Raw genomic sequence first — 27209 nt, 5'->3', positions numbered from 1 at the left:
AAGAGCTGCCTGAGGATATCTCCAACCTACTTACATTGTTGTTGTGGTTTTTTTTTGTTTTGTTTTGTTTTTAATAATCCTTGGAATAAACAGAACCTTCAGGAGACTTACTGAGTGTAAAAATGCACTAATGCACAAAAAGGCCAAACAGGATGATTAAGTAAGGAAGAAACCAACGAGCCTGACAAAAAACAGTGTAGACAAAATAATAAGAAACCCAGGAGGACATTTATAATAAAAGCATTTGATGATGGGTGTGCAACTTCTCAGTCATCTGTTAATCCGTACCTTTCCCTCTCTGCCAAGTAGTGGTCTAATTCTTGATCCATCTCATACCATGGATGTCCTGACGGTTCTTTGCTATCTTTGATATTCCTCATTGCATCCTCCTTTTGTGAAGCAGCCTATTTTGCTTTCCCCCTCCACATGGCTCTTTCACAGCAGCCCTTAGTAACTCAACAGTTTTCACTTTATACGCTTCTCTCTTTTGCGTTTGAAATCAGTTAAGAATGTGCTACTTAACTTCTGATCTTTAGCTCTTCCTGACCTTGCTTTGCACTTGGACAGTCGCTGTTTGCGCTCTTGTTATCCTTTATTTAAATCTCTCTCATCAGACTTGCTTCCCATGGGATTTTGCCTGGAAGTTATCATATTGCTTAAATTCACTTTCTTCAGCTGCACTGGCTTTTTTTGGGTTGTTACCACATAGTTCATAAATTTTACTAAGGGACGTACCATTTCATGTACCTTCACAATCTCATCTCAACCATCTCCTCCCCATTTGTCAGCCAGTTTCCTTCTCCACCTTGTAACCAAACAATTATTGTCTCTAAAGTATTTTAAGGGATCAGCACACAGCCAGGGTGGGACTCAGCTGGCCCAGCACAGACACATTCATCTGGGCGAGGAACATAAACTCCCTTTCTGGTCAATGGAGAAACATGGGCGCTCCAAAACTACCTCATCCGAAACTAAATGGTGGATAAAAGTTGGATGAATGAAGCTCAGGAACTACCCTTTATCAACTGCAAGGGTGTCAGCTGCAAGACAGCAGGATAACAAGCTTTGGATGAAATCTGGAGATAAAAGAATGACTGCAGGAATGATAGATATGGAAAAAGCATTTTCCAGTAACTATAATGCTTGGTAGGCTATGCCCATTCAGGTAAAAGCACAAACTTTGTATTTCCAGATCATGCATTACATGGGACAGAACTACAGTTTAGAGAAAACGACTCCGAAGTCTAAGACAACCACATGTAAACCGGGAAGTAGTGGTAGGAGTGATGAAAATTTATTTCAGCATATGGAACTGGGGAGACTGATGTTGGAAGACAGAACAGTTTGGGAAACCATAGAGGTAAACTGAAGAAAATGAGAAAAGAGGCACAGAGATCAGAGGGACAGAGAACGCAAGTTAGAAATTTGCAGTAAATGTTTCTATATTTGGTTAGCAAAAAGATTAAGCAGCAGCTTGAAGACAGAGCACAAAATCTATGCGAAGAGAAAATATCAAGTTATATAAAAACCTCATTCTTGTTGAGTAACGTGAAAAGGAAAATGACTGTAATTTAGAGACACAGAAACCTGGCAGATTCAGAACAAGATATAATGAAAACCACGTACGGGGCATTATGCAAATGGCATCAATCATCACCTCTGTGAGCTCAGTCACCTGAAGAAAGAAGCCATTCTTTTAGAGGGCAGTGTGAAGTTTTATTTCAGCTGTAATCAGCATACGCTGAACAGTATTTCATTCCTCTTCCTTACAGTCATCTCCCTACACCCTAGAACAGCTTCTGTACCAGGAGTCCTTCCTTCCAGAATAATAGCCCGAATCAGGCAATACCCAGAGACCAACTTGCACTTTCTGAAACAGTACAAAAATATCCATGGGCTTTCCAGTAGCCATCTGTCAGCCTATTTTATCACCTTGTGCAGGTCATAGTCCAGTTTCCAGCTGTCCTGACTTTACTTCAACAGCCCTTGGACCATGTCTAAACAGACTGGTTGGCTCTCCTCCAGCAATGGTTTAGGCATCAGTGTGTAGCCACAAATAAGGTGGCTGTATTTTTTTCCCCTTCTAGTTTTACGTTAGTAATGGCAACCCCTTGCTATCCTGTACTCAAAAGTAAACACTTCCCTGTTACTACAGCCTGGCGTACAGCCTGACTCAGATTTACAACATTCCAGTTTTATTACGTTCTTGTACTGTTTTATTAGATTTTTGCATTTAGTTCACAGCAAGGGCCTCATTTGTACAAAACTGTCATCAGTCTGATGTTACGGACACTACACACTCTAAGAATGACTCATAGAAAAATGTTGGTTCCTTGAAAAAATTACTCAATCTGTCAAGTTAAATGTCTAAAGGCAACCTACCAGAAGTCTGATGAATACACCCATTAAACAGGACGTATTACACATACTTACAATTTAACACAGTTTTACCATAGAGAAATAAATCCATGTCAACATACAGTACTTCATCTTCAGCCAAATGTACCAGTTTCGCTTCCTGCTGTGCTCATCAGCGCATCGCTTGGACTGCAGCAAGACCCGACCTCCGGGAATTGCAGTCCAGCAACATTTGCATGCTAAAAGCTGATGCTGGCAACGACTTCTGGTTTGTAGATCACTGCTGTCCTAAGTCAGATTCGCCATTGGAGAACTTCAGTTGTGCATGTGAGGAAGAGAAGGGACTGGGGTGGGGGAGCTGAAACAAGATATAGCCCGAAAGAGAATGCTAGAAAGAATAGGTATTGAGAGGTATTTATTACAAAGTTGAATTCAAAATTCTACCACATTTTCCATGATTCCCTGTACAAAATACATCTATAGCTCAAGGGACCATTTTCCCTTTCACATCATACGGTGCCATAATCCCACTTTTAGAACATGGACAGATGGACACATGCACACGCACACACACACCAGCAGCATTAGTAAGAAAGGCTCAGATTATAAGACAACTACAAATGAGCCCCTCTCACTGCTGCTCCAAACTCTTGGTCCGAGGGGGGCAAGTTCTCCAGGATGGTTCTAAACAGCTCCTCTTGTAAAACACAAACTCATTTGCTGAGGTTTTAGGACCAAACACAAATTCAGCAGGAGTGGTTTCTGAGCTACCACCTCCCCTACCACAGCTGTTACCAGTGACAATCATAGCCCTTGACATTCAAAGAGAAGGGCGCAAATGAATTAAAGAAGTTAAGCAACTCACAACCAACCATGCAACTCAGGTCTTAGTGCCTTAAAACAGACAATTTTCAGTCCTGACTGCTTGCAGCCCACAGCACCATGAAGACAGCAAATATGCGATGGAGGTGGTCTTCTCCCCATCTTCCCTTTTCCAGCTGGAAAGAGCCTTATGATATTCTAAATGTCCACATGTTTCTGCCTTCATAGCAGTTACTTGACCAGTTAAGTGGGGTCGAAGGTCACTTCACCACCCAAGGAGTGGTCACTTGCTGTAAAGGGGAAAAAAAAAATCTTACCTACATTCCTCAGCTGCTGGAGATGCAGGACCACAGCCAAGGAGATTTTCACATTGCTGCAGTATCTTGAAAGGAGGAAACGGTGTTACAATGGTACTTATGCAGAGTGCCAACTCAGACTAAATCACACAGGCATGGCCTCTGGAAGGGAAACATCTAAGTGCAACAATGGAGAATTTCAGGTAAATGCCTGTGTTTCCACATTGACAGCTGGTTCACTCTCAAGTCCCTTGATAAAGATTCTCAGAGGTATACAGAGGGACAGTTGGCAGAAAAATCCTACCCTATTAAACATTTCTTTACCTTTCCATAATTTGGTTCTGGTTTTACTCTCACTGCAAGTGATAGGTTCACTCAGGATACTATGTGGTGTCCTGTCCTACCCCTTGTTCTGACTCCCCTAAGAAACAGATGCACAACCTAAAAACTTGGAGGAAAACCAATTACATGTCCTGTACTGTGGGAAGCACTTGAAAAAGTAGAAGGGAGGAGAGAGATATAAAGAGGTAGAACATATCAATGCTCTCTGTGCACCACCAAGGCCACCCAATCAATACAAAAAGAAAACTCTCCACAGAGGAGAGTGGTGCTGGTTGTCCTGTTCACAGGACTGTGAATGAGGGTGGCAAGCAATGCATGACACGCAATCCTCCACCTGGACTAAGGGTAATACTGACAAAGGAATCTCCAGTCAAATCTTCCTCACAGTCACAACTCTGAGCGTGTATAGTCCACCTCCTGGACACAGGCCAGTCCCTGCTGCTAGAATACGTGTGCGCGCAGAGGTATCCTGACGCAGCTGTTAACACAACCTTTTTAAGATGAATGGCTTGTCTAGGATAAGCCAGGTGAGCCTAGAGACTGTCTGTCTATCCTCCAAAGACTGAAGAGGTAAAAATATTTTTTACACACACAAAAAAATTTGAAACAGGGAACCTGGAGGCTTGCAGCTTTGTGTGTTCTGAATCTACAGACGCAGTTTGATGGAACACTTCACTAGTGACAAAAGGAGCCCTGTCAAACAAACTTCAAAGCAAGCAGCTGCTCCAGAGAGCAGCACCTTCTGGCCCTGAAAAGCACCGCTAGCTATTTTCCACATGACTTGGGAAGAGGACTAATAAGCAACCCTCAGGATGAACCTGAACTCATTCCACAAACATTTATGGAAAAGCTGAACTAAGGCAGCCCAAATTCCATTCAGAATGCAAAGAGTGCCCTGTACCCCTTACCTCATTCCTGCACCACTCTGAGACCTTTAGTATCAGAGTCAGTTAATGGAATCCTGTTATATTTTAATGATCTAGCAAGATAATGGTTACTATTCTGTTCTAGCTATGGCCTGACAAGTTGTTTTTTTGTCTGTATGTTGGTTTTTGAGAAGCAAATATTGAGGATCAAACACTATTTTTCCAGTGTTGTTCTACTGTAAGAAAGCAGCAACATCCACTTACACTTACTTGAAAACCCAAGCCTTGGAGTCCAGTGGTTGCAGGTGAAACGTGTGCTTTTTTAATGTCTACCCTCTAGTCTTCAAATGTAGACCTTTTAATACTATTAAGTACAGACAAAAAAGATTCAGCTGGACATTGCTCCCTCTGGTGGAATATCTAGATTTTTTCCACTGTATGCCTCCATCCCATTACCAACACACAAGACCTAAGAAATAGGGTAGTCTCAATGCCAATCAAGTGTTCTCAGAGAATTTCTGAACTGGCAATCCTAAAGAAAAAAAAAATCCTGTGTCTATACTGAAACAGAAGCCGGGGGGATGGGAGTAGGACAACTACCACCTTCAGCCAGCTAAGCCCCAGACTCAGATGCATTGCGCTATTGCGTTAACACAAGTTTCTTGGTTTTTATTTTATTTTTTTTTGCCATTAGTGTTAAAGACAAGTTAAAGGCTGGAAAAAAAACTTCACTTCAAATCACAGCTTTTATCAGTTCTTGTGGAAATTCCTCCCCATGGCAATGGGACTACTGTAAGAAAAACTCCGGATCAGGATAGCAAAGCATTGGGCTGATAATCTCACCAAAAACAGATGCTGAATCACATTGCCACAGAGGCAGCACTGCACAGTCTGTCTGCCATGCTGCCAGCAGTTAACGATTCACAGCTCCTAACACAGAGCTGGATCTGAAGAACTTTGCAGCCTTCTCCCCCATCTTTCTTTCGTAGATACCACCTTTGTGAACCCCTGGCTCATGCAGGTGGGGGCACTTCCTGCAACAGCCAAGTGGAAGAGAATCATCAAACCCAGTAGCTAATTAGTGCAATGACTTCCCACTAAGAATTATCAGCAGGTAATTAACTCAAAACCTTTAGAATCAAAAGCATAGACCTCTACCATCTGAGTTAGTTTCTATAAGAGCCAACTTCTGGGGAGAGACGTGGCACTTCACACCAGAACCTTACAATAGCGAGCAGCTGCCTTACTGAACAATCCTATGACTCCTCTATTAAAAAGGAATGAAAGCCAGTGTGATGGAGTCTCAGTCCCCCACAGAGAACAACTATCCTGGGGATGTTAATGCAGCCCTTCTGTGCTGTAGGAGTTACATCAGAATTCAAGGTTTGATAAGAGAAATGAATGTACATCTAAACACAGACACACACGCTGCTCTTTCAGTACCCACAATTTTGATGCACGGCTGAAAAGCAGAGCAAGAAATCTGAAATGATAGGCTTGAGTTCCTTGAAGCATACACAAAAGAGTTTTGCAAATATTAGTTCTTGAGACAGGAACACAGCTGGGGTCTAAGTAGTGACCATGAACTGTGACAGGAAATTGAAATTGGGCAGAGCACAGATGGACTAAAAGGAACAATTCACAAAAGTAGACCTAACAGAGGAGAAAGGCACCTCAATCTTCCACTTTCTTGGAAGGGGTGGATTCAACATTCAAGAGCTGTTGACACTTAAAGAAGTTTTGCCTGGCCTCACATTTCCTTCAGTGCAGTGATTAATTAGCTGGACAGCCATCTATGAGAGGGAACTTGCTCAGTATTGGAACATGGAGTACAGATACCAATGGCCAGTTCTGTAGCTGCCACATTCATTAAGATGAAGCTTTTTTCCTAAATGCCATAGGTACTGGCACTGGAATAGCTTGGATCAGAAGACAAATGACAGCTGTCTAAAATCTTCAAGCTATCATTTCAGTCACAATCACACACCCAAAAGGCTCATCTTCACAGTGTACTGGGGCAGAAAATAAATCACCTGCTGTTTCCACTGTAATTTCCTTAGCAGTTTCAGAAAGAACTGCAAAGCAGCTACAAAGTGCTGAGCTGGAACAGTCTGGCTCTGAGCGCAGGCCTGCTAGGTGATTGCTCTAAAATGATTAAAGGTGACCAGAAAGCAAGGCAGTATAAAAGGATAAACAATCTCCATCTCCTCTGTCAGCAGAGGGCCTGGGAGACAGACAAGGCACAGTGGCTCAGGAGATTTCAAGCAGACCCCTTTCAGTCACATTATAAAAATTCAGGGTCAGAACAAAAAATTCCGACAGCCAGGGCTGAGCAGCATGGAGATCCCCGCATGCTTATTTGAAGCTTTAGGAAGAAAAACCTTGCCGTAAGAAAGGTCATTAAATACAGTTTAAATCCCAATGCCTTGGACACTACCTGGCTCTCACACTGCAATGGTACTTACATTGCAAGGAGGAAGACAGACATACACACGTGAACATGCAACTGCACACACTCCAACTTGTCCTGCTCTGACTGCTGGAATGCCACTGCTGTTTGCCTGTCAAGAGTTCTGATACACTGCTCAGAAGAACTGAGAGTTAAGCAGCCCACTGGCCAGGAATATAACTTAAGGATTCATGACACGAGTCTTTCTAAGAGAACCTTCTCATGGTCAGCTTTTGCATCCTCCAATGCAGGCAGTGCAAACAAATGCCAAAATAACAGGGCTACTAGACCCAGAGTACGCCAAAGAGAGGGCATTTTACAGTCACATCTCCAAAGTGCCAGAATCAGTTCGACACCCAGCAGTCCTCGTGCTTCTTATTCTCTGTTCCAGGCTCCCTTTGCTGGCTCTAGAACTCCCAGGAGTCCATCCATCGGAGCCCTGCCATGGGGCTGCTGGGGTCGGAGGCCATGGGTCCTATCATCCCGTAGGACAGAGGATGAAAGAGGTAGAAGCTGTGGAAAGAATGCAAAATCAGAAACAGCACAGTGTTCTGTCCCAAGAACAATGCAGCGTGTTAGTCCATACAGATGTCCTATGGGACCTTTGTTTTTTGGATGCTCTGAACTTCACTGGTGACATCCTAATCTCTGCTGAGCACAATATACACATAATACCCAGTTTCTTCACAGGTATTATTTTCTTTCAGAAAATGGTAGCTTTGAAGAACAGCCAGCTGAGAAAGCCTACAGCAATGAAGAATTTGCCTGTGTTTGAGGGATCTGGCACCATCTAGCATGGGGACTAGAATGAGAGATCACTGAACTTGGAGTTCAGAAGAGAATGGAGCATTCGTACTGAGTGGTAGAATAAAAGAAAAGATTCCCTGCAATGGAAAGATGTTTTAAAACATGTCGCTGGGACACAGATGCTGAATCTAATCAGATTTGAGAGTTTAGGTTTGGGCTTGATGTTCAGCAGAGATGAGAGGCAGAGACAAATGCTAAGGGCAGTTAACAGGCACAAAGGTTCCACTGAGACTGTGGCTGTTACACATTCAGCAAAAGCTGAGCTTTCAGCACTCACCTGTACATGATGAGCAGAACCAGTGCCAGGATCCCACCTCCATATACTCTTCTAGCTGCAGTGCTGGGGGACAAGAACCCAGCAAAGAACTTCAGTAGTGTGTCCCAGGTGATTCCTAGGAGAAGAATGAGGCAAAAATCAGGAGCAATGCAGAGGCCAAACGAGTTGCTACATTCAGTCAGACTGAGCTGACCAAGCTCTATTAACACCAAAAAACCTTGTCAGTTTTTAAATTTATTTACCTTGTTAACCTTCAGAAATACAGAAATGGTTTTCTATCAGCAGGAAGTTATTTTTCCTTCCTTCCCACTTGAATAAATGCAAAAGAGATCTGGGCCCCAGCCTGCTAACTAAGGTGGCATAAAAATCACAGTAAAAACTACCAAGATTGAATTACAAATGGACATGACAGAAATCTAAGGACAGCAAAAAAAAGGAAGTAACACGTATAAAAGCACATAAAATAACAATGATACAGCAAAGAATAGGAATCACATCTCAATTCAAATGCCCTAACCACTAGGCATGACTGCCTCTTCAGCGTGGCAGTGAAAAACAGAGAGTTTGACACTGCAAGCTGCTTTGTGAAAAACATTTTCAGCTAGTCAGTGCTTTCAAGCACTTTACACAAGCAGAAAAAAAAAATATGAAAATATACTGTTTAGTCTGAAAAATTTCCATTTAACAGAATTTCACCTGTTTCCCTGCCTCATCTTCTTTCAATCTTCTGTATTTACCTGTCAACATGCTGGAAAAAAGCATGGCAGGAAAGTAGTGGTGAAAGTAGAGAACTCGGCCCATCATAAAGAAGGGGAGGTAATGAAGGAGCCAGCCCAGAGCAATCTGCCCTCCACCACGAAGCACAACTCGGGACAGTTCTGGAACACAAACAAACAGGCTTCAGCAGAAAAAAAAAAAAAAAAACAGATCCTGTTTACAAGCCTTGTCACAGTTAAGTAGCATGTGAATCACAGCAAAATAAACAGGAATGATCTTTGGAGTAAGTCATGCATTGGTCTGAAATTGGTCCAAGCCTCTGCACTATCCTAACTACATTCTTTATATATATACACAAACATTTTCCAGGAGAAAAATGAGCATTAGATATTATATACTACATCTATGTTTCTATTATTGCATTTTATTATTATATAGCATTTTGTATGTTGTATTACATTTTACATAAGAATTATCAAAAAAGATATATTAAGACACAAGTCTCAGTGGACTGGCAGGAGGTTGCCCTAGAGGCTCTACGTTAAGAACAGATTTGCAGTTTCTCAGGATGCACATTAGACTAATTAGGTCATTCCAGTTTCCGATGTTTTATGTTCTCTGCAATGAGACTACAAGCCATCTAGATGATCACTTTGCCAGCCTTTCCTGGAAAGAAATGCTGCTTAGCTTTCACAGCATGGGGAAAGGACTGAGAGCTCTGATGTCTGCATGCAGATTAGCTAACAACTTATTATTTGACTTAATAGTGTCACATCACCTTTGAGATTTCCCTACCAACACAGAGATCTACAAAAATAAGTAGCCATCGATGTAAACTGCAATGTATGACTTCTTAGGATTTGCAAAAAGCTGTATTACCCTGGCTGCGGTCAGTAGCTCTGTTAGAAAAAACATCAGATTTTATCGCCTTTTCATACTGGTATGCCAGATCAAAAACAGCCTTTCCAACAGATACGCATCTGGTCGTTTCCGAAAGGCAGTAATGTCATGGTTTTGGCTGGGATAGAGTTAATTTTCTTTATAGAGGCTTGTACAATGCTGCATTTCATATTTTTGATGAAAATAGTGGTGATAACACACCAGTGGTGCTGAGCAGTGCTCACAGAGTCAAGGACTTTTCTGCTTCCCGTGCTGCCCTGCAAGTGGGGAGGCCGGGGGTGCACAAGGATCTAGGAAAGGACACAGAAAGGACGGCTGGCCCAGATTGACCAAAGGGACATCCCATGCCATATGATGTCACGCTCAGTAATAAAAGCTGGGGGAAAAGAAGGAGAAGGGGACATTCAGAGTGATGGCATTTGTCTTCCCAAGAAACCACTGTGTGATGAGCCCTGCTGTCTTGAAATTGCCTGCCAATGAGAAGCAGCAAATGAATTCCTTGACTAGCTTTGCTTGCACATGCAGCTTTTGCTTCACCTGTCTTTATCTCAGCCCATGAATTTTCACACTTTAACCTTTCTGATGCTCTCCCCCAGTATTATGTTCAACTTCCAGAGGCTTTAATATGACTTATGAGAAAGTTTTTAACACAGAAATCCTAACGTCAGCTTTTCTATGCCAGGAAACCAGGGTGTTACGATAGAGATTCTATAATGTAGGATGCATAGGAGAACTGACCTCACCTTTGAGTTCAGATGACAGTTGGACACCTCTCTTCAGTGCCACTGCAGTGGAAATCGCTGTCAGAAGATACAACCCAATAGTGAACAGATTTAGCCACCAAACCACCTATGTAGGAAAAGAGAAAGATTTAGGACTTAAGGCTGGAAACAGGAATGAACACGTGAAAGGAAATGAAAAGCTACATGCAAGCATAAGAATAAAATGAGAGACAGTCCAAAAGAAAGAAGAGTAAGAGAATCATTGTCACTGGAAAAAGCACGAGTAAGCTAAAATTTGCTAAGGACGCTGTCTTGGAATCTCCTGTTCCAACTTACCGGGTTTCCCAGCAAATAAACCCGATAATCTGTCTCGTTGACACCAGAAAAACGCAGACCCTGAAGAAACAAACCAGAAGTAAGCAAAATGGGTTTGAATCAATGCAGCTTATTCTTATTTTCTACAGTGTCAAAGGTGAGACAACTTCCCTTCAATGCAGCTTCAATGTGATTAAGAGGTCCTGTGCTTTGAGAAGCATTGTAAAGTACCTGAGAACAGAAAGGAAGGTGGACTGATCAACACACCTGGTAGTTGATAGGCCAGTGCCAGGGTTTGGATGTAACTTCATTGTCCTTTGGTTTCAGGCCGCTGTTCCCCTACAAATAAATCAAGAAAAAAAATGAAATGAGTGGGCAGCTGTGCTGCAGAGACTGCTCAGAAACACCTGAGTTTACAAATATATAAGAATACTCTTCCTGAGTAAAGACTTTTCTGACCACATGCACACATCATCTTCTGAAGATAGTTACAATGAGGACAAAGAACGTCTTAATACTATTGAGCAAGTGAAAACATTCTTTGGGTATGATTAAAGGCAGTATTCTCTCATTTCTCTTCTCCACATTTTCTATCACTAAGGATACATGTTGCATAAGTAAGATGTCTGTTCAGTAAGAGACTGCTTCAACAGGCTTCCTTTCACTCTGAAATAAAAACCTCAAAGATTATTTCCATGGAAACTCATGCAGGTGCTTTCTTACCTGAGACAACGTTATCACTGGTTGCCATGGAAATACTTAACATTAGTAATAAGTTGTTTGACTACCCTTCTTTCTTTTGCAGATTTGAGATCACCTTTACAAACAAACAAATTAAACCTTAGACTCCCATATCAAAGTGGTACATTCCCATTCTTCAGGGCAACAGAGCTAGTAAAAGGGTTAGGAAGGCATGTCCTATGAGAGGCTGAGGGTACTTGTGTTGTCTAGACAGGAGAAGAGAAGGCTCATTGCTCTCTACTATTTCCTGAGGAGGGGAAGTGGAGAGGGAGGTGCTGGTCTCTTTTCCCTGGTAACTGATGTCAGGACACATGGGAACAGCACAAAGCTGTGCTAGGGAAGATTCAGACTGGACATCAGGAAAAAATTCTTTACTGTGAATGTGGTTAAACACTGTAACAGACTTCCTAGAGAAGTGGTTTATGCCCCATGCCTGTCAGTCTTTAAGAGGCATTTGGATAACGCCCTCATTAATATGCTTAACTTTTGGTTAGCCCTGAAGCGGTCAGGCAGTTGGACTAGATGATCTTTGAAGGTCCCTTCCAACTGAACTATTCTATTATTTTCAGATGGAGTGAGAAGCTAGAAGCAGAAGGGCTGTGGCTAAGATCAAAGAACAAACACAGGGAAAGACCACAAGACCAATCCACCCTGAAAATATTAAATCCATCTCTCTCTTTTGCACATATCTTTAGGCATAAAGAGGAAAGCTGAAAATGCAACATCTCAATGAGCTTTAAAAAAGTAACAGGAGTTTTCCATTTTCAATTCAAACATTTATTGTGCTTTTAAGTGTCTGTTTACCTAATTTTCCCGAGTGTGACCATAGTAGCTGACCATAGTAGTATCCTCCTGCCCCACAAATACTAATTTAACTTCAAAACCTTCTGGTAAGTTAGGAAAATATCCTAAGCTCTCCTTTACAGAACAGAATTTCAGCAGCAAAGAGATTACAGAACTAGACTGTAGCTAAATCACCTTAACAGCAGAGCTAGGCATCAAGCCCAAGGCTTGCAAACTTTTGGAAAAATTAGCCTCAAGACCACCTCTTTTTCTAAGCAAAAAGGCAAGTAGGTTGCTGGGGCACATAAATTCTGCCCTAGCTTACAGCCATCACCCAGATATCTCAGAAAATGCTTTTTTTTTTTTTTCTTTCTTTCTTTTTAAAATGAGAGATAAAGGAAGAGAAAATCATCATCTGGAATTAATGGTATCTTACCCGGATCATAACCATGTGGGATTCTAGCAGAATTTCTGCAAAAGAAGGCTTCAAAACATCCAGGCTGATATTGGGCACTACAGAAAGAGAGAAAAATAGATTAGAAATCTGTATGTTTTATTTTTGCCTGTTGCATAATAAAACTAAACTCTCTCCTCCTGTGTCAAATCTGCTTCTAGCACCTCTTTTAATTCCCTATGCAATTCATTCATATTCTAAATGCAGAGTCTTGAAGTCAAAGTATCCCCCAGTGAATTTCACATCTGATGCACTCCTAGATCTCCTCCTTTACTTTCAGGAGCAAGAGAAATATGTAAGTGTCCCTGAAATAAACAGATCTCTATTTCTAGATGAAATTAGAGACATATTGCTCATATGCTGCTGTTTATCTGTAAATGAGCCATGAGTGTGGGAATACAAAATGCAGTACAACAGAAGAGGAAACTCTACCAAGTCAACAAGCCCAGGATTCCTTTCCTCCAATTTGCACAGTTGCTCTGAAAAGGTGAGGAGCACTACTTCTTTGGTAACTCGGAACTCAGCCCAAGTCATCTGCAATTCATGGGAGGAAAATGATACCAAACAATCCAGGCCAAATGAGGCTGTGACACATATCTAACTCCTGGATGAGGCTGCAAGGCCCATCTGTCGTTACTGGCACACAGTTCTCTTCCCAGTCTTTGTCATACTTCTACTATCTATTACTTGATGGCACTGCAAAGTCATTATTTACATACCCCATAAGAGAAGGAAGAAAATATACCAGAGCAGGGTAGATCTTAAAAAAAATCTTTAAAATATACACAACATACTCATATTAAGAGCAATGATTCCCAATTGAACCAATGATGTTAAAAATAAAAGCTTGCACCACAGTGCCTATAAGGCTTCATACTTTTGTTATCCAGGACAATCTCAAAATCCTTAAAATGTGTTTTTATTTTCCACTACGCTTGAAGCATTATCACCAGCTTAATGTCCAAACAGTGAAGTCACATAATCATAAAATAATATGAGCTGGAAGGGACTGTCCCATCCAAGTCCTAGCTCCACACAGCACTACCTAAAAATTAAACCACGTGTCTGAGAGCATTTGCCCAAATGCTTCTGGAACTCCAGCAGGCTTGGTGCTGTGACCACTTCCCTGGGAAGCCTGTTTCAGTGCCTGACCACCCTCTCAGTGAAGAACCTTTTCCTGCTATCCGATGTGAACCTCCCCTTGGCTACGCATCTCTGAACAACTGGACCAAGTTTAGCAAGTTTGCTCCTGAGCTGTGGAAGAACAAATCCAAAACGCTGACTGCCAGTTCTTGCCATCTGATAGCTCATCCTTTCCCTTAACAGCAAGCCAAAATGGACCCTCAAAGTAAAGGAAAATAAATGACTCACACTTCGGGTTGATATGATCTTCGAAGTTCCAGAGGGAATTGGGAGTGTCCTTCAGGTATGGTGTGCAGGTGACTTCCACTTGTTCCCAGCCCCTGAGGAACAACAGGTCAGACACTATCCCACCATGTAGAAACCAAAACGGATTTGAAAGGAAGCCTACATAAAAATTCCACAAAATATATGGGCCACATTTCCAAATTTGGGTGCCTAACGTCAAAACACTAAGCACAAAGAAGCTGCATGTTGACAACTTCAAGTCAACCCTTACAGTCTCTCCAGAAAAAAAAAGAAATCACCATCATTAAGTCAATCCATGCGTACGGAAACTTTTACAGAAACAAACAATCAACTTTAGAGGATCCCACCAACAGTTCACTTGCTCTGTCGCCCTATCTCTAACAAGTCACACCAAATACTTTGGCTGAAAGTGCATCAGACCCTGCAGTAATCTGACAGATTAATAAGGAATTTTCTACCTACTGCCACACAGCAAGCTTACTTCCACTAATTAATTAATTACATTAATTAACCATCACTTAACTCTCTGAAGGACAGTGATTATTCCCCTTCAAACTCTTAAAAAAAAAATCTTTATTTGCAGTTACCTGGGTTTTCTTCCCCCTCAGCTCTTAATGTCATAAATATTTTGCAGCAGTGACTTTCACTCACAGGGTAAGTTTGTGTTAGTACAAAAAAATAAATAGCTCCCTTCCTGAATGCTGTTGTCAGAGACAGTGATTTATTTTTTTAAACCAAACACATTATTTACCCATGAACCCAGTCTTGCTGAAAAGATATAAATGCCATTTGCATTCCTGACCAGGCAGTCACCAGCAGAGGTATCTGCCTGCACTCACCATGATTCAGCATCCACCGGATTTCTTAGTAGCTTTTTTTTTTTTTTTAAACCATAAAACAGTGAAGGGAAACCTAAGCTATCAGTAACAGAGGCAGCTCTGGAAGCAGAAGCCTGCTGCTTCAGGATCCGTGTTAGCATCCCACACAGCAGAGCTGTGCAGATACAGCAGCTTGTTTGGCATTAGTCTGGATGTCTCTGCATGCACCTCATTTTGTGATGAAGATATATAACCCGTGAACATATTAAAACCCATGCCCTGTTAACATCAGATTGTTACCACTGCCCTCACACTTCAAATGCCTCACATAAAAATGGCAGAAGAACTTCCAACAACAAAAGAAGTTAATACCGATAACAATAGGTTTGGAGGATTATGATATGGAGCAGCATGAACTGCCCCAGCTTCTAGCAATTTTGGTGAACGTTAAGGCTAAAACAGGCCTTGAAGAACACGGCTGTCATCCCCTCCTGATCTTAATGCATGACAAAATTATGCCCATGCCAATCTTGGATCTCTTGGTAGGGGATATGATTTTTCAGAGCCGCTGCCCAGCACGCACCTTCACCATAACAAGCTGCATAACCCTAACCCTGATCATCTGGTTGTATTTTAAGTACCTTTTAAGTTATTTTAAAGGGTTTTTTTTTATTATTATTATTCTTTTAAAGATAAAGAAATGGAGGAAACATGGTTACTGCTTAGTTTAAATTTAGAAGTACCGATAAGCAAATGAACATGGTAGCTCCAGGCCGTGTGGGGCGGGGCAGGCAAGGAATGCAAGCTACTTACCATTTCGGCAGAGTCTTTCCAGAAGAGCCCAGTATACAACCTGTGGCCACATGGGTTAGCCGGACCTGACTCCGCAGGACTTTGATAAGCTTCCTGGGCTTTCTGCCCACCACTTCAATCCGCCAGAAATCATTGGAGTCTCCTGTTCCATTCTATCATGGAAAAACACCATAGGAGAGAAACAAACAAACAAACCTAACCAAAAGACACACGCAATTGAAGTACTGCAAATACGAACTTCTGAAATTCCAGTGATGACAAAGCTAAACAAAAGAGCCCACACTACCATTACTCAGACTTCACAGAAGAGATTCCCCATAAGAAACGGAGGATTCTAGACATGAGCAACTACCACAGACACATTTTTATCTTGCCAACCTTTTTTTTTTTTTTTTGCTTCAAATTCATACTTGACTGTGGCTCAGAGTTACGTTTCAAAAAGGGGGCAACTTGGCTGCTTCATAGAAAGGGTTTAGGCAACAGCCTTTGGAAATTCAGCCCTCAAAGCAGATTTCATTTTCATGATTCAAAATTCTGTCATCATTCTGTCAACAGAAGCCAGTTGTCTACGTGACAAGGCCAAATACATAAAATAATACTTGTCAGAGCAACTTCAAGGTTGCTCAGTTTGGCATTTATGGAGTTGAACGCTGCCAAAGCTAGACTGACATTAAAGCTTAAGTTATTTTCTTGTCTGTGTTCATATTAAACAGACCTTAAATAAGAAAAGCTATTTTATACTAGACCAACTTCTCCTCCAAGCCGGTAGATCTACATCTACACATACCACCCTGGCAAACAAACTAAGAGCAGAAATAAATCCCCCTGGCATGGTATGAACTCCCCCCTCCCCCCCCAACAAACAGCTTTTGCTTCCTCTTGCCATTCACTTACTATTCCATAGCCAGTGACCTGAAAATGCTTCCTCGTCAGGGGAGCCTCGTGCTGGTGACTGTGAAGATTTCTAGAAGTTCTGGAATGAAATTAAACGTTAAACCTTGTTTGTTTGTTTAAAATGTCTCAATAGATTTGCGATAAGATCTTTGGTTTGAGGCATTCAGAGACAGCCACCAGCACTTTGACCACCAAATTCCATCGAAGGGCAGAGCAAGATGCAGCTTCAATAGCAATGGGGCCACAAGAGTGAAACAGCCACTTCCCACCATGCAACTCTGAGTTTGTGCCACACTGGGCAGTGCTGGCAAAGAAGGACACCATGAATAAATCCAGCCCTCAGGCTACAAACCACCACCTCCAAGTGGTAATTTACCACAGCTCGTAAATCAAAAACATTTAGGTGAAACTGCACTGACGTCCACCCACATACGCACGTGCTTTTTTTCTTATGAAAGGAGAAAGGTGGAACTGCCAGTCCTGCTCTTGCGAGAAGCAGAACAAGATCCTGACCTCTCTAGATTATCAGTTTTACTGTTGAGGGGAAAGACTATACCTTTTGGTCAGATTTAATGAGGTGGGGGATCATGGCCCCCATTAGAACAGCCTCTCACTCCAGCAGGGACTGCTAGATGAGGCAACCAGAAAAGCCTGGCCATATCCTGGTCAGTTCTTACTAAATCTACTTATTATGAGCCTCCCTCACCAACAATAAAGCAGCATCTAGCTCTGCCTTATCTGCACACAAAGCCTCTGCCCACACTTGATGAAATCTGTCTGCAAAGAGAGGAGAGCCACCTGCTGGATCTTTTCCCTAACGCTGCAGTTTTACCTCCCGTTCTGCAGAATTCCCCTCCAGCATGTAAGTTAAGCGAGCCCAGTATTGCCAAACCAAGATTTTACCACTTTCATTATCGTATACTTAGCAGTAAAACCCAAAGTTCAATGTACCTTTTTTTTTTTTTTTTTTAGTCTTGAAATCTTTTTGGAAGACTTATGCAATGATTTGTCAATGTGCAATACTGCACGCAGTAAGACATGATTTCCAGGCTCACAAATATAGAACTTCTGTTAAGAAATAAAAGCCATGATAGCACAGAGCATTACGGGACTGCGACATTAGATGAGATGAAGATTAAATATCAAGTCGCTAGGGCTCCCCTACTTCCCCCTCATTTATTCATCACGAAGGCAAAAGCCAACATTTTCGTTCAGAATGTCTCAGGGCTGTGATCTCAGTGCTGCTTAGAGCTTTTGCAGTGGATACTGCCTATACACACAAGAACAAGCCACTTGCAATACACTGGCAGAACACCACACTCAATTTGCCTAACAAACTCAGAGAGTGGACAAAAATGACAGAACGTGGGTTTTGAATTGCTTCTTTGCAGAAGAGTTACCTTTACTATTGCACCTCACATAGCTGAACACATCCCTGTGCCGCTTAGGTAGGTACTGCTAATGAAGTTGTGTGCTTCTGTTAAAGGTTTCCCATTTTACAGACACACATCAAAACATAAACCAAAGAAGAAAACCTCCACAAAGCCCACATTGCCAATGCAGACATACAGACACCTCTGCCCCAGAACCAGCTTGTGCTGGCCTAACCGTGTAGTCTTTGGCAGGCCAAATCTCCCTCCATTTCTACTCAATCACTCGGTCTCTTCACATCCCAGAAATCGTCCTTACTCTTTATGTTCCAGGCGAATAATATCTCCATGCCTCACAAACTCCACAGGGCTGGAGGGGTCTGACAGATCTGCTGGAGGAAGAAAACTAATCATACCAAAGCACTGACAAACAAATCAGGGTCTCAAGGTTTTTTGGGAACATTCATGCCTCAAGCAGACAATACAAGGCAAACTAGTTTGTGTAAGCTTATTGTAAATCACTACTCTAGTCTACTCGATTTTAAAGAACAACCCTGAGGGTTACTCTATAGAGTAATACGACCCGAAGCAGCACGTAGTGCCCTTAAATAAAGAGGATGCCTGGCTAGGCTAACTGAACATCAAAACTAGATATCTACATTTCAATTTCATGGACTATAAAATGACACTTGTAAGACTGTTTATAATTTTGTAATATATAGGGTACTTGCATTTCTTTGTTGTTTAGAGTGTTCCTTGTCAATTTTTATATGTGTGCTGCAGGTGTAGAAAGGAAACTATCCTAGACCAAACATGCCTCAGCTACACTAACTGATATTCTAAATCAAGAGAATATCACCTTCAATAATCTATGTTATCCCAAGCAAGCATCCATGCAAATCACTTGAACACCATGTATCAGAACATACCAGGAACCAACTTCTCCAGGACTCATAGCCATAATAACAGACTCCACAAAATATTAACTGAGCTCAGATTAATTTCCTCTCCGTTATTGGCAACCCTACCTGACTGAAAAGTTGTCAATGCAACCTTCAGCCAAAAAAAGCTTAATTTACTTTTACTGTACATCCTGGAGAAAAAATAAAATAAAAAAATGGTAGACACAAATAGGGTTGACGAAGATGGAGTCAGATTCCCTTTGTTCTTCCTCCTCCCCTCCTCTTATCTATGAAGGATACTTTGCCCTGTAGGGGCATAGCATATTTATGTTAAAAACTGAAGCAGCAGTTATGAAAGGCTCTTTACTGGTATTTGTTACCTGCATCTGAATCATGTTTCTTTATAATCCACAGGTTATTCAAATCTTTATGTAAGTAGGCAGTGACCTAAAAGCACAGGATAAATTATTTTACCAAACAAGAATAAAGTCGGTGATAGCAAAGATGCATCTGCCAGCAAATCAAAGTCCCAAACAAATGCACTACTAACAGAGAAAACCTGGGAAGACTTCTACAGTATTTCACTTCAGAAAGCTAGTTACTGACCCAAGTTAACCAAGATCCCACCCGTTACTCAGGGTTCAGCACATCCACTCCGGAGCACTAGAGCACTACACTTAATGGCGGTTCACATGCATCATGAGTTAACATCTTCCAACCGTACAGCTTGCCTTTAGAGGTTCCTTCTACAACAACAGGATATCGAAATCTGAAGTTTGTGAATAATCACTGACCAGTATGAGTAGATGGAAACAGCACTGGCTTTACAGACAGGCATCGTTGGTAGATATTTATGACAACAGACTGCTTATGACAATCATAATACTTCTGCCAAAAGATCCAAAGTCAGAAGGATTCAGGGATCAGCTGTTAAAGCAGTACTATAACCAACTATCTTCACCAGCCTGCTCAGCCTCACATAGAGTAACTGCTCTTATTGCTACCAAGAGCAGGGGAGACCTTTCGGCCCCAGGGTGCTGCTATGGGAGGCTACCTTCCCAGCAGGAGGAACTGTGCCCTCTTCGCTCACTCTCCCCTTCCAGCTACAGAAGCAGCAAGCCCTACTCTCCAGGACCCAGTCCCAATCCCACACCTGTGCCTCCCACTCAGATGCAAGCAGACAGCCCAGCAGGTGGGTGACTGAGGCAGAGCATACAGGAGTATCTTCGTGTGGGGAAAAAGGGGGAGTTGGAGATAAAATCTCTTACTTTGAGGTCGTATCATCATCAGAGGAGGTGATGGAGGAAGCAAAGAGAGATCACAGTCTCCATCTTTTCCTCCCCAAAATCTCCTCCAAGCTCTGAACTCCTTTCCCCTCTCCATACCCCAAAAACTCTCCGAGTCCCCTAACTGATCCCACTGTCAGGGTAGGGATCACAGGGTGGCGGTGGCGGGGAAGTCTCTACCTTGTCCCATTTACTCACTCTCAAAGAAACTCTCATCAGCATCCTCCAAATCCCCCTCGCTTGCTTTTACTGTCAGGAAGCATGCTCTGCACTTTAATTTGGCCTATCCTTGAGCAAGTTTTGGTATTATATCTCCATCTACAGTAATAAACATCAATGTTGCATGACAGTATTAGAATTTTTGGTTGGCAAGAACAGCAGGAAAACATGCTTAATAAAAAAATGTTTTTCAAAACCTCCTCCTCATAACAGAGACTTCATGGAGTTTCTCTGGAAACTTTCTTTCAAGGAGTTCAGAACAATTTTTAGACACTAACATGTAAACTGCAGAGTGTATCTTGGGAAAGCCACAGAAGCTGCAAAGATTTGTGAAGCCCGATGAAGACAGACAAAAATAAGAAATGCACTTAATTTCTCTAAGACTTAATTAGCAATAGTAATATGGTTTCTGATTTACACTTTGATTTACTGGTTTGTCACTTAAACGTAAGCCCCTAAAGAGCTCAGCTAGGCACTTTTCTTTATGGTTAACGAATGGCTTACAAATATACAGATAACTAATTTAATGAACAAAGCCTTACAAATTCCCCGCTGACAGATGAGGAAAGCAAGGCACAAGAGGAAGTAATTCACATAAGGCCACAGAGCCCGTGGCAGGAATGAAAACAACACCCAGCGCTCCTATTCTGTTGACTTTAACATACAGCAACAAAACCTATAAGGGAAAGTAATATATTTGTTTTAAACCTAAGTTTTACTGCCTTCGTTGAGGTAACAACAGCACTTTCATTACAGAACATTATTTTTAAGTCCTCAAGGCCACCGTCTACAGAGAGTGGTCTTGCTACTGCAATAAAGTTTTGTTACTGTAAGTCACCTCTTTGGTACAAGCTGGTGGGCTCTCAAGCATCCTTTTTACTCAGGATTCCAAGCCAAGTGCACAGCCGTGGCACCGAGAGGATAACAGGTGCTGAGTAAATACACAGCTCCCGTCACAATGGCAAATAATGTTAAGTGCAATGGGAGTAAGATGGTTGCAGTCAGAGGCAGGGCACTGACCTGCTGCTGGCGAGCCCCTACGCCCTCTGGGTAGAGGTGCCAGTGGGAGTGAAGGTATCCCCCTGCCATCCGAAGGTTCTTCATTGTGATCACAGATCCGTATGCCAAATCTAAACGGGAAGGAACAAGAGAAAAAAGCATAAGGCAGCTCTCCTATAAATATCTCCGGCAGCCAGCCTGCGGTGCTCTGATTAGGCATGTATGTTCCTGCTTTGTTTTGATGAAAGCTCGCTTCCTGTTTGACATATTACTCCAAACAGCTCATTGCAAGCTTACCTTCCATCACCATCCACTATTCAGTAAAACTGTTACATAATATTTGAACCTTTTAAAATTCTCCATCTATTCTCCCATAAACAGAAGTGATAGGTTAATTGTATGCAATTTCCATAGAGAGAGGCTTGAGATACCTTTCCATAAGCATAGCTGGTCAAATTAAAACACAATCAATTTTGAAAAGCACATGACTAGTTTGAAGCACTCCATCCTCCAACCCCTACAGCAACACAAGAGGGAAGGGAGGCAAGCTCAGGCAGCTATCAGCTGGTACTCTGCCTTAAGACACCTTCTTCCTTCACAACCTCCCAACACAAGTGGATCATCTGGGAGAAAGGACCTGATGCTCTTCCAGTAGCAGCTCTGGAGCAAGGAGCAGACAGAGAAAAGCTATAGTAATCAGACAGCAAATGCATATCAAAGACTCAATAGTCCCTAGTGAACCAGAGGATTAGGGAGCAACCACAGAGCCATCACTCTCTTAAGTCCATATATGCATGCTGACTACAAAACAGCAGGACCAGGGGCATGCTGTGACACAAAGGAGTAGGTAGTTTGAATTTACACTCTTCTTTTGGCAAGAAATCTCATATCCGAACACCTACAAATCTAAGCTGAACAGGACAAATCTTTTTGTTGTCTCAAGCAACACTGAAGGCCAACAAAAGAAGAGCAGCTGCATGCACACAACACTGTCAAACCCCTCAAAATGGTGCCTTTCCCTCAAGAAGTAATATGAAGACACAGCTAGTGACCGCGCGTTAAGCGCAATCTAATTTTCAGCCTTTTTCTTTTCTGCTGATAAATCTGTTAATAAAACCATACAGAGGAACAGCATGGACCTGACCATGACCACAAAGGCATGATCTGCACTGACTCACAGAAGATGTTGTTTTTACTTAAACTCCCAAGTACATCGACAATACTCAGAGCAGTTTACTCCCTGGGACACTCACGCTCTGGAATGGAGACATTATGAAGATTGTTCCCGATCAGCTGGGACTGAAAGGCAGAACTGAAGAAACCGTCGCCAGGACCACTACAAAATAGAGCAAAGAATATGACAATTTGAAATCCGGCAAAACAAGCATACAAAACTATCCTGCACTACCAATTTGTTTTTACAAAGGAAAATGAAAAAGAAAAAAAGACAAAAAAAGACAAAACCAGATGGCCTCAGGAGAAGGCTGCCTGGATTTGCCTTAGATGCACCTCTAATGCTGTGAATCACAACAGACACATGATACACACTCTTGCAGGAAATTGCCCAGAGTTGGAAGGACTTGAGAACACAACGATGTATGCCTTCTGGCACCATCAACCATCTTTCGAGGTGTTCTTCTAACAAATAAATTGACCCATTGTCAGGTCAGATATAACAAAGCCTGTCCCTGTGGCTCCAGAAGTCTCGTATCCACTAATAGGTTAGAGGTAAAACCATCTGACTTAAACTGAAAAATAAGAGATTTAAGTTTATATTCTTTTTAATGCTTTATTAATCTCATCTCTTAACATTAGCATGTGGGAAAACATCACTCGATGATTTTACTGCTGTTGTGCTCCTTCCACGTAAAAAGCATTCCTTAGTGGCAGACATTCAGAATAGAGCCTTTGGGCACACTTACTAGACATTTTTAATCACAGTCAAAGCTCTTTTCAGGAATGCAATGCCTTTTTTTTTTTAATAGTTACAAAAAGGAATGGAGTTGAGACATTTTCAGGTCCAGGAAAGAAAGGGAAGGAAGAAAAAAAGAATACAGAGAGTTTGGTTAGGATACTTCCTTGGCACATCAAAGTCTCAAGCTCAAACTCTGTTTCACTGCCAGCTTGGCCAGAGCCTCTCTTTAAGAGCAATGCGGGAGTCTGGGAAGGGAATTAAACAAAGACACAGCTTGTGGCTGTGCTTCTGATGCTGAAAATGGAGAAATCCATAATCAATGGTCTTTAATTCAAAGCATAGACAGATGATTTTTCTACTGGAAAAAAAAAAAAAGAATTATAAAATACCTTTTATTTAACACTGTAAAATGAACAGCAAACATGGCCGTGTAGAGGGCAAGCGGGAGCAAGATGAGGCAGAGTACACGAGCCAGTAAATGCTTCCCAAACATGACCTGTAATAAACACAGCCAGGATCAAACAGTGTAGCTACAGACAACTCCACTCCATACTTTGCAGGACTCTGAGTAGCAGTCTGCCATGCACACATGCACAGCAGGCTGCAGAATTACCTCAAAGAGGCCTAGAGAAAGGTAAAAGTTTGGGCAGAGTTTGCTGTGCATCTCAAAAACGCAGAGCTGTGGTAACCTTGAAATTTCAGGCTCTTGGAGGGAAGACAAAAAAGACAATGGGATATTTTAATTTCCCAAAATACTGAATATCCCTAACGTTAGGGAAGGAGGTTGGGCAGCTCCCATTGACAAAACTTTGAAAACAAGGACCTGTTTGGTCCTTGATTCCTTTGAAAAGGAAAAACCTGTTCACCAGTGGTACACATCTTGACATAAAATCACAGCAAGGAGAGGACTTCTAGAATAGCAATTCTTAAAGGTAAGCAAAAGGGAAAATGAAAACATGAGCACACAAGCTGCTACATGCACTACTCCCACCAAACAAAGATGTGAATATAACACGGGCTAAATATGCTTCGTTCACAGAAACCAGCTCATTTAGCAAGGATACTTTCATACTGCAACTTCTTTTGCTGCTCCTCAGCCAGAAGTTATAGAAAAGTCAGTAGCAAATCCTACAAGCGTTTCAGCTGCCTCAACACAAAAGCAGAGCGCTTGATTTAAATCACTGGGAGAGGTCACTTGTACACAGGTGGCCAATATGTGATTGCACATTCACATCCTACTGACACTGCAGGTAACAGAGCACATAATCTAAAGTACACAATGGGTAATAAATAGCTGTGGGAGAAGAAAATACCTTGAACAGCAAAAATTGTTTGCTAAATGTCCACATCTAACTACAAAGCTGATAAAGGCAAACGCACTTACTATCTTTTTTTTTTGTGATACCTATCACACAATCATTAAGCTAATCATTTTCCATCCATTAATACCAGATCCAAAGATTTCAGAAGTAATGGGGAAAGAGAAATGGTGTAAAATTTTGGGTAGACCTGTGCGGTGCCAGGAGTTGGACGTGATGATCCCTTATGGGTCCCTTCCAACTCGGGATATTCTATGATTCTTCTATGATTCTAAGAGCTGAGTATTTCACAAAACAAAGAACCTACTGAAGCCAACAAAAGAAGCAGTTGCTCAGCCCAGGTGCTTGAGCGGAACATTTGATAACCACTGGACACTTGGAAAAACGCTGACTGATGGCACATAACCACATTTCTGTAGCACAGCACCATATGAGCTAACCTCCAGTTCCCAAATCAAAATGACTGAAACATGCTTTAATCTGTGTGAAAAAGATTCCTCTAACTACAGACTTCAATGCAAAGTCCAAAAAGAAAATGCACATGAAGGACAACATCAAGCAAAACAGAAGAGCGGTCCAAGTTAAGCTGAGAATTCTAGAAATCAAATTAATCCCCAAAACCCTGCATGTAAATAATCATGAAGAGTTTCCTAACATATGCAGAGAGAAATTATTCAGGCTTTGTGGGTTTGATCCTCGCTTTCCCCCTCCCCTCTTCTCAAGCGCTACAATTGCCAAATATTTTGTTATTCAGAAAGCATCTACCTTCTGGAGTAAATTTCTTTACATATTCTAACACTCAGGAGCTTGCTGCCTTTGCTGCCAGCAGCACAAATGAAATCACTGTGCAGCCGTCTGCTGGCAGAAAGCTTAGACATGATGGATTTGTTCCATTTCAAATGCAATTAACTGACTCTGCTCAAGAAGTGCTTCTCCGGAGCCGGAACACTGCATCTTTGCAGCCCATGTTGCTTCACATTAATCAGAGAAAACACATCACACAGCAGGAACAGAAAAAGTCCCCCAAATCCCCCAGTGTTTATGAGACAGGACAGAAGTAGTAAGTGAAAGACACAGGATTTTTAAGTTTCAGAAGAGGCTGAGACAAGAGGCGAACTGAACGCCTCTTAAAAGTTGTGCTTGAAGAATTACTTTTTTTTCCTGCTGGTTGCCAGATAGCAAATGGGTATCAAGATATTTCTCCAAATATCAGATTTCATTGCCCACAAACACAAAATGCAATAGATTAGAACAGGGCACCCAAATACACTAGTGAATTTCTTAGAGCTTACAAGAACTAAATGTGTGTGAAATCAAGCAGTCTACAGCTCCCTCCATCCTCAGGACGAGCTACAGAGACTGCGTGTTACAGAGCTTGCCTACGACCCACCTACAGCACACCACTGCCATGCAGCCTAGGCCACTGCACTCCCATCAAGCACAGCCTGAGCTTGCTCTGCTCATGTAAACCAGGCGCTGCACGACATGCCTGTCTGCCAGGTAGCACGTACTCCTCAGAAGGTCACAGAACAGTGTTGGACATCTTGCTCTGGGCCGTTGTACAGCCATTGCCGACGAGCATTTTCAGCCTAGACTGAAATAAAACTCATCCAACTGGAAAGGTAATAGTTTCTCTCAGGAAAAAGCCACAACCTCTTTTTGTGCTCCTATGACATACAGGATACAGAGATATATCCTGTTGTAGTATGTGTTTCTTAAAAACATATGGCAATAATTTTCCCATTGTAACTTTCACCTTTAATCTTTGCCATCTACCTCAGGTGCCTGTTTGCTGCAGACAGAGCATCGCTGTTTGCTTCCGTGGTTGTCAAAAACTAGGAGACTTATAAAGGCAAAAGAAAGCAAAACAAAGAAACGCTTAGCATAAAAGAAAAGTTTTTGACACTCACCAGTGACAGGCTGAGGTTCCCCAGCAAGTCCCACAGATCATAGATTGTGTTCAGACCAACCAAGAGGACTACAAAAAGGCCAACGAACTTTACCCCCATTGCTCCAGCAAGGTTCACCCCAGTCAGGCTCAGCCAGAACCACCAGGAGGCAGAAAATGGCCTGCGGGACAGACAGAGCAGGTCAGAGAACAAATGGTGGCTACAGGAATGGGAAGCTGCGATCAGGAAAAACACCAAATCACTATCCTGCAAAGTTACATTCCATCTTCTTCTCAGGAGCCCATGAGGAATAGAAAGAAATGTTTTTCTTTAATTTCAGAACGATGCAAGGATACACTCGATACACAGCTCAGACAAGCCCATCACTTAAGCCTAGGCAGCCCTGTATCTCCCCTTTAAGGAAGGGAACACAGATACAGGCATAAACTGAACTACTAGTACAAAGAAAATCCCACACGAGGAAAGTCTGAAGATTAGGAGTTTTGCTACATAAAGATGCAAGCTTACATCACTCAGAAAGTTAAGG

At 42.0% G+C, this 27209-nt stretch overlaps 1 protein-coding gene across 2 annotated transcripts in view; it reads right to left on the bottom strand.

The window, feature by feature from the left end:
• Positions 1-2757: 2757 nt before the first annotated feature.
• Positions 2758-27209, bottom strand: part of POMT2 (protein O-mannosyltransferase 2) — a 28854-nt gene continuing 4402 nt past the window's right edge. Inside the window, exons 6-21 of one of the 2 annotated variants that reach the window (XM_040559732.1) lie at positions 26684-26843; positions 23844-23950; positions 22793-22875; positions 21561-21670; positions 19416-19482; positions 18453-18525; positions 16764-16842; positions 15870-16021; positions 14221-14312; positions 12832-12908; positions 11139-11210; positions 10893-10952; positions 10578-10683; positions 8955-9095; positions 8218-8332; positions 2758-7646 (exon numbers count right to left, since the gene is read on the bottom strand). In XM_040559732.1, coding sequence (XP_040415666.1) covers positions 7541-7646; positions 8218-8332; positions 8955-9095; positions 10578-10683; positions 10893-10952; positions 11139-11210; positions 12832-12908; positions 14221-14312; positions 15870-16021; positions 16764-16842; positions 18453-18525; positions 19416-19482; positions 21561-21670; positions 22793-22875; positions 23844-23950; positions 26684-26843 — 1600 coding nt within the window. In that variant the 3' untranslated portion in view covers positions 2758-7540. The remainder of the gene's footprint in view (positions 7647-8217; positions 8333-8954; positions 9096-10577; positions 10684-10892; positions 10953-11138; positions 11211-12831; positions 12909-14220; positions 14313-15869; positions 16022-16763; positions 16843-18452; positions 18526-19415; positions 19483-21560; positions 21671-22792; positions 22876-23843; positions 23951-26683; positions 26844-27209) is intronic. The other variant, XM_040559733.1, reaches the window with a different exon arrangement.

This window comes from Cygnus olor, chromosome 5, assembly GCF_009769625.2.
Source record: "Cygnus olor isolate bCygOlo1 chromosome 5, bCygOlo1.pri.v2, whole genome shotgun sequence".
Lineage (NCBI taxonomy): Eukaryota > Metazoa > Chordata > Aves > Anseriformes > Anatidae > Cygnus > Cygnus olor.
Note: the sequence above shows the minus strand (reverse complement) of the source record. Positions and strands in the feature narration are given on the sequence as shown.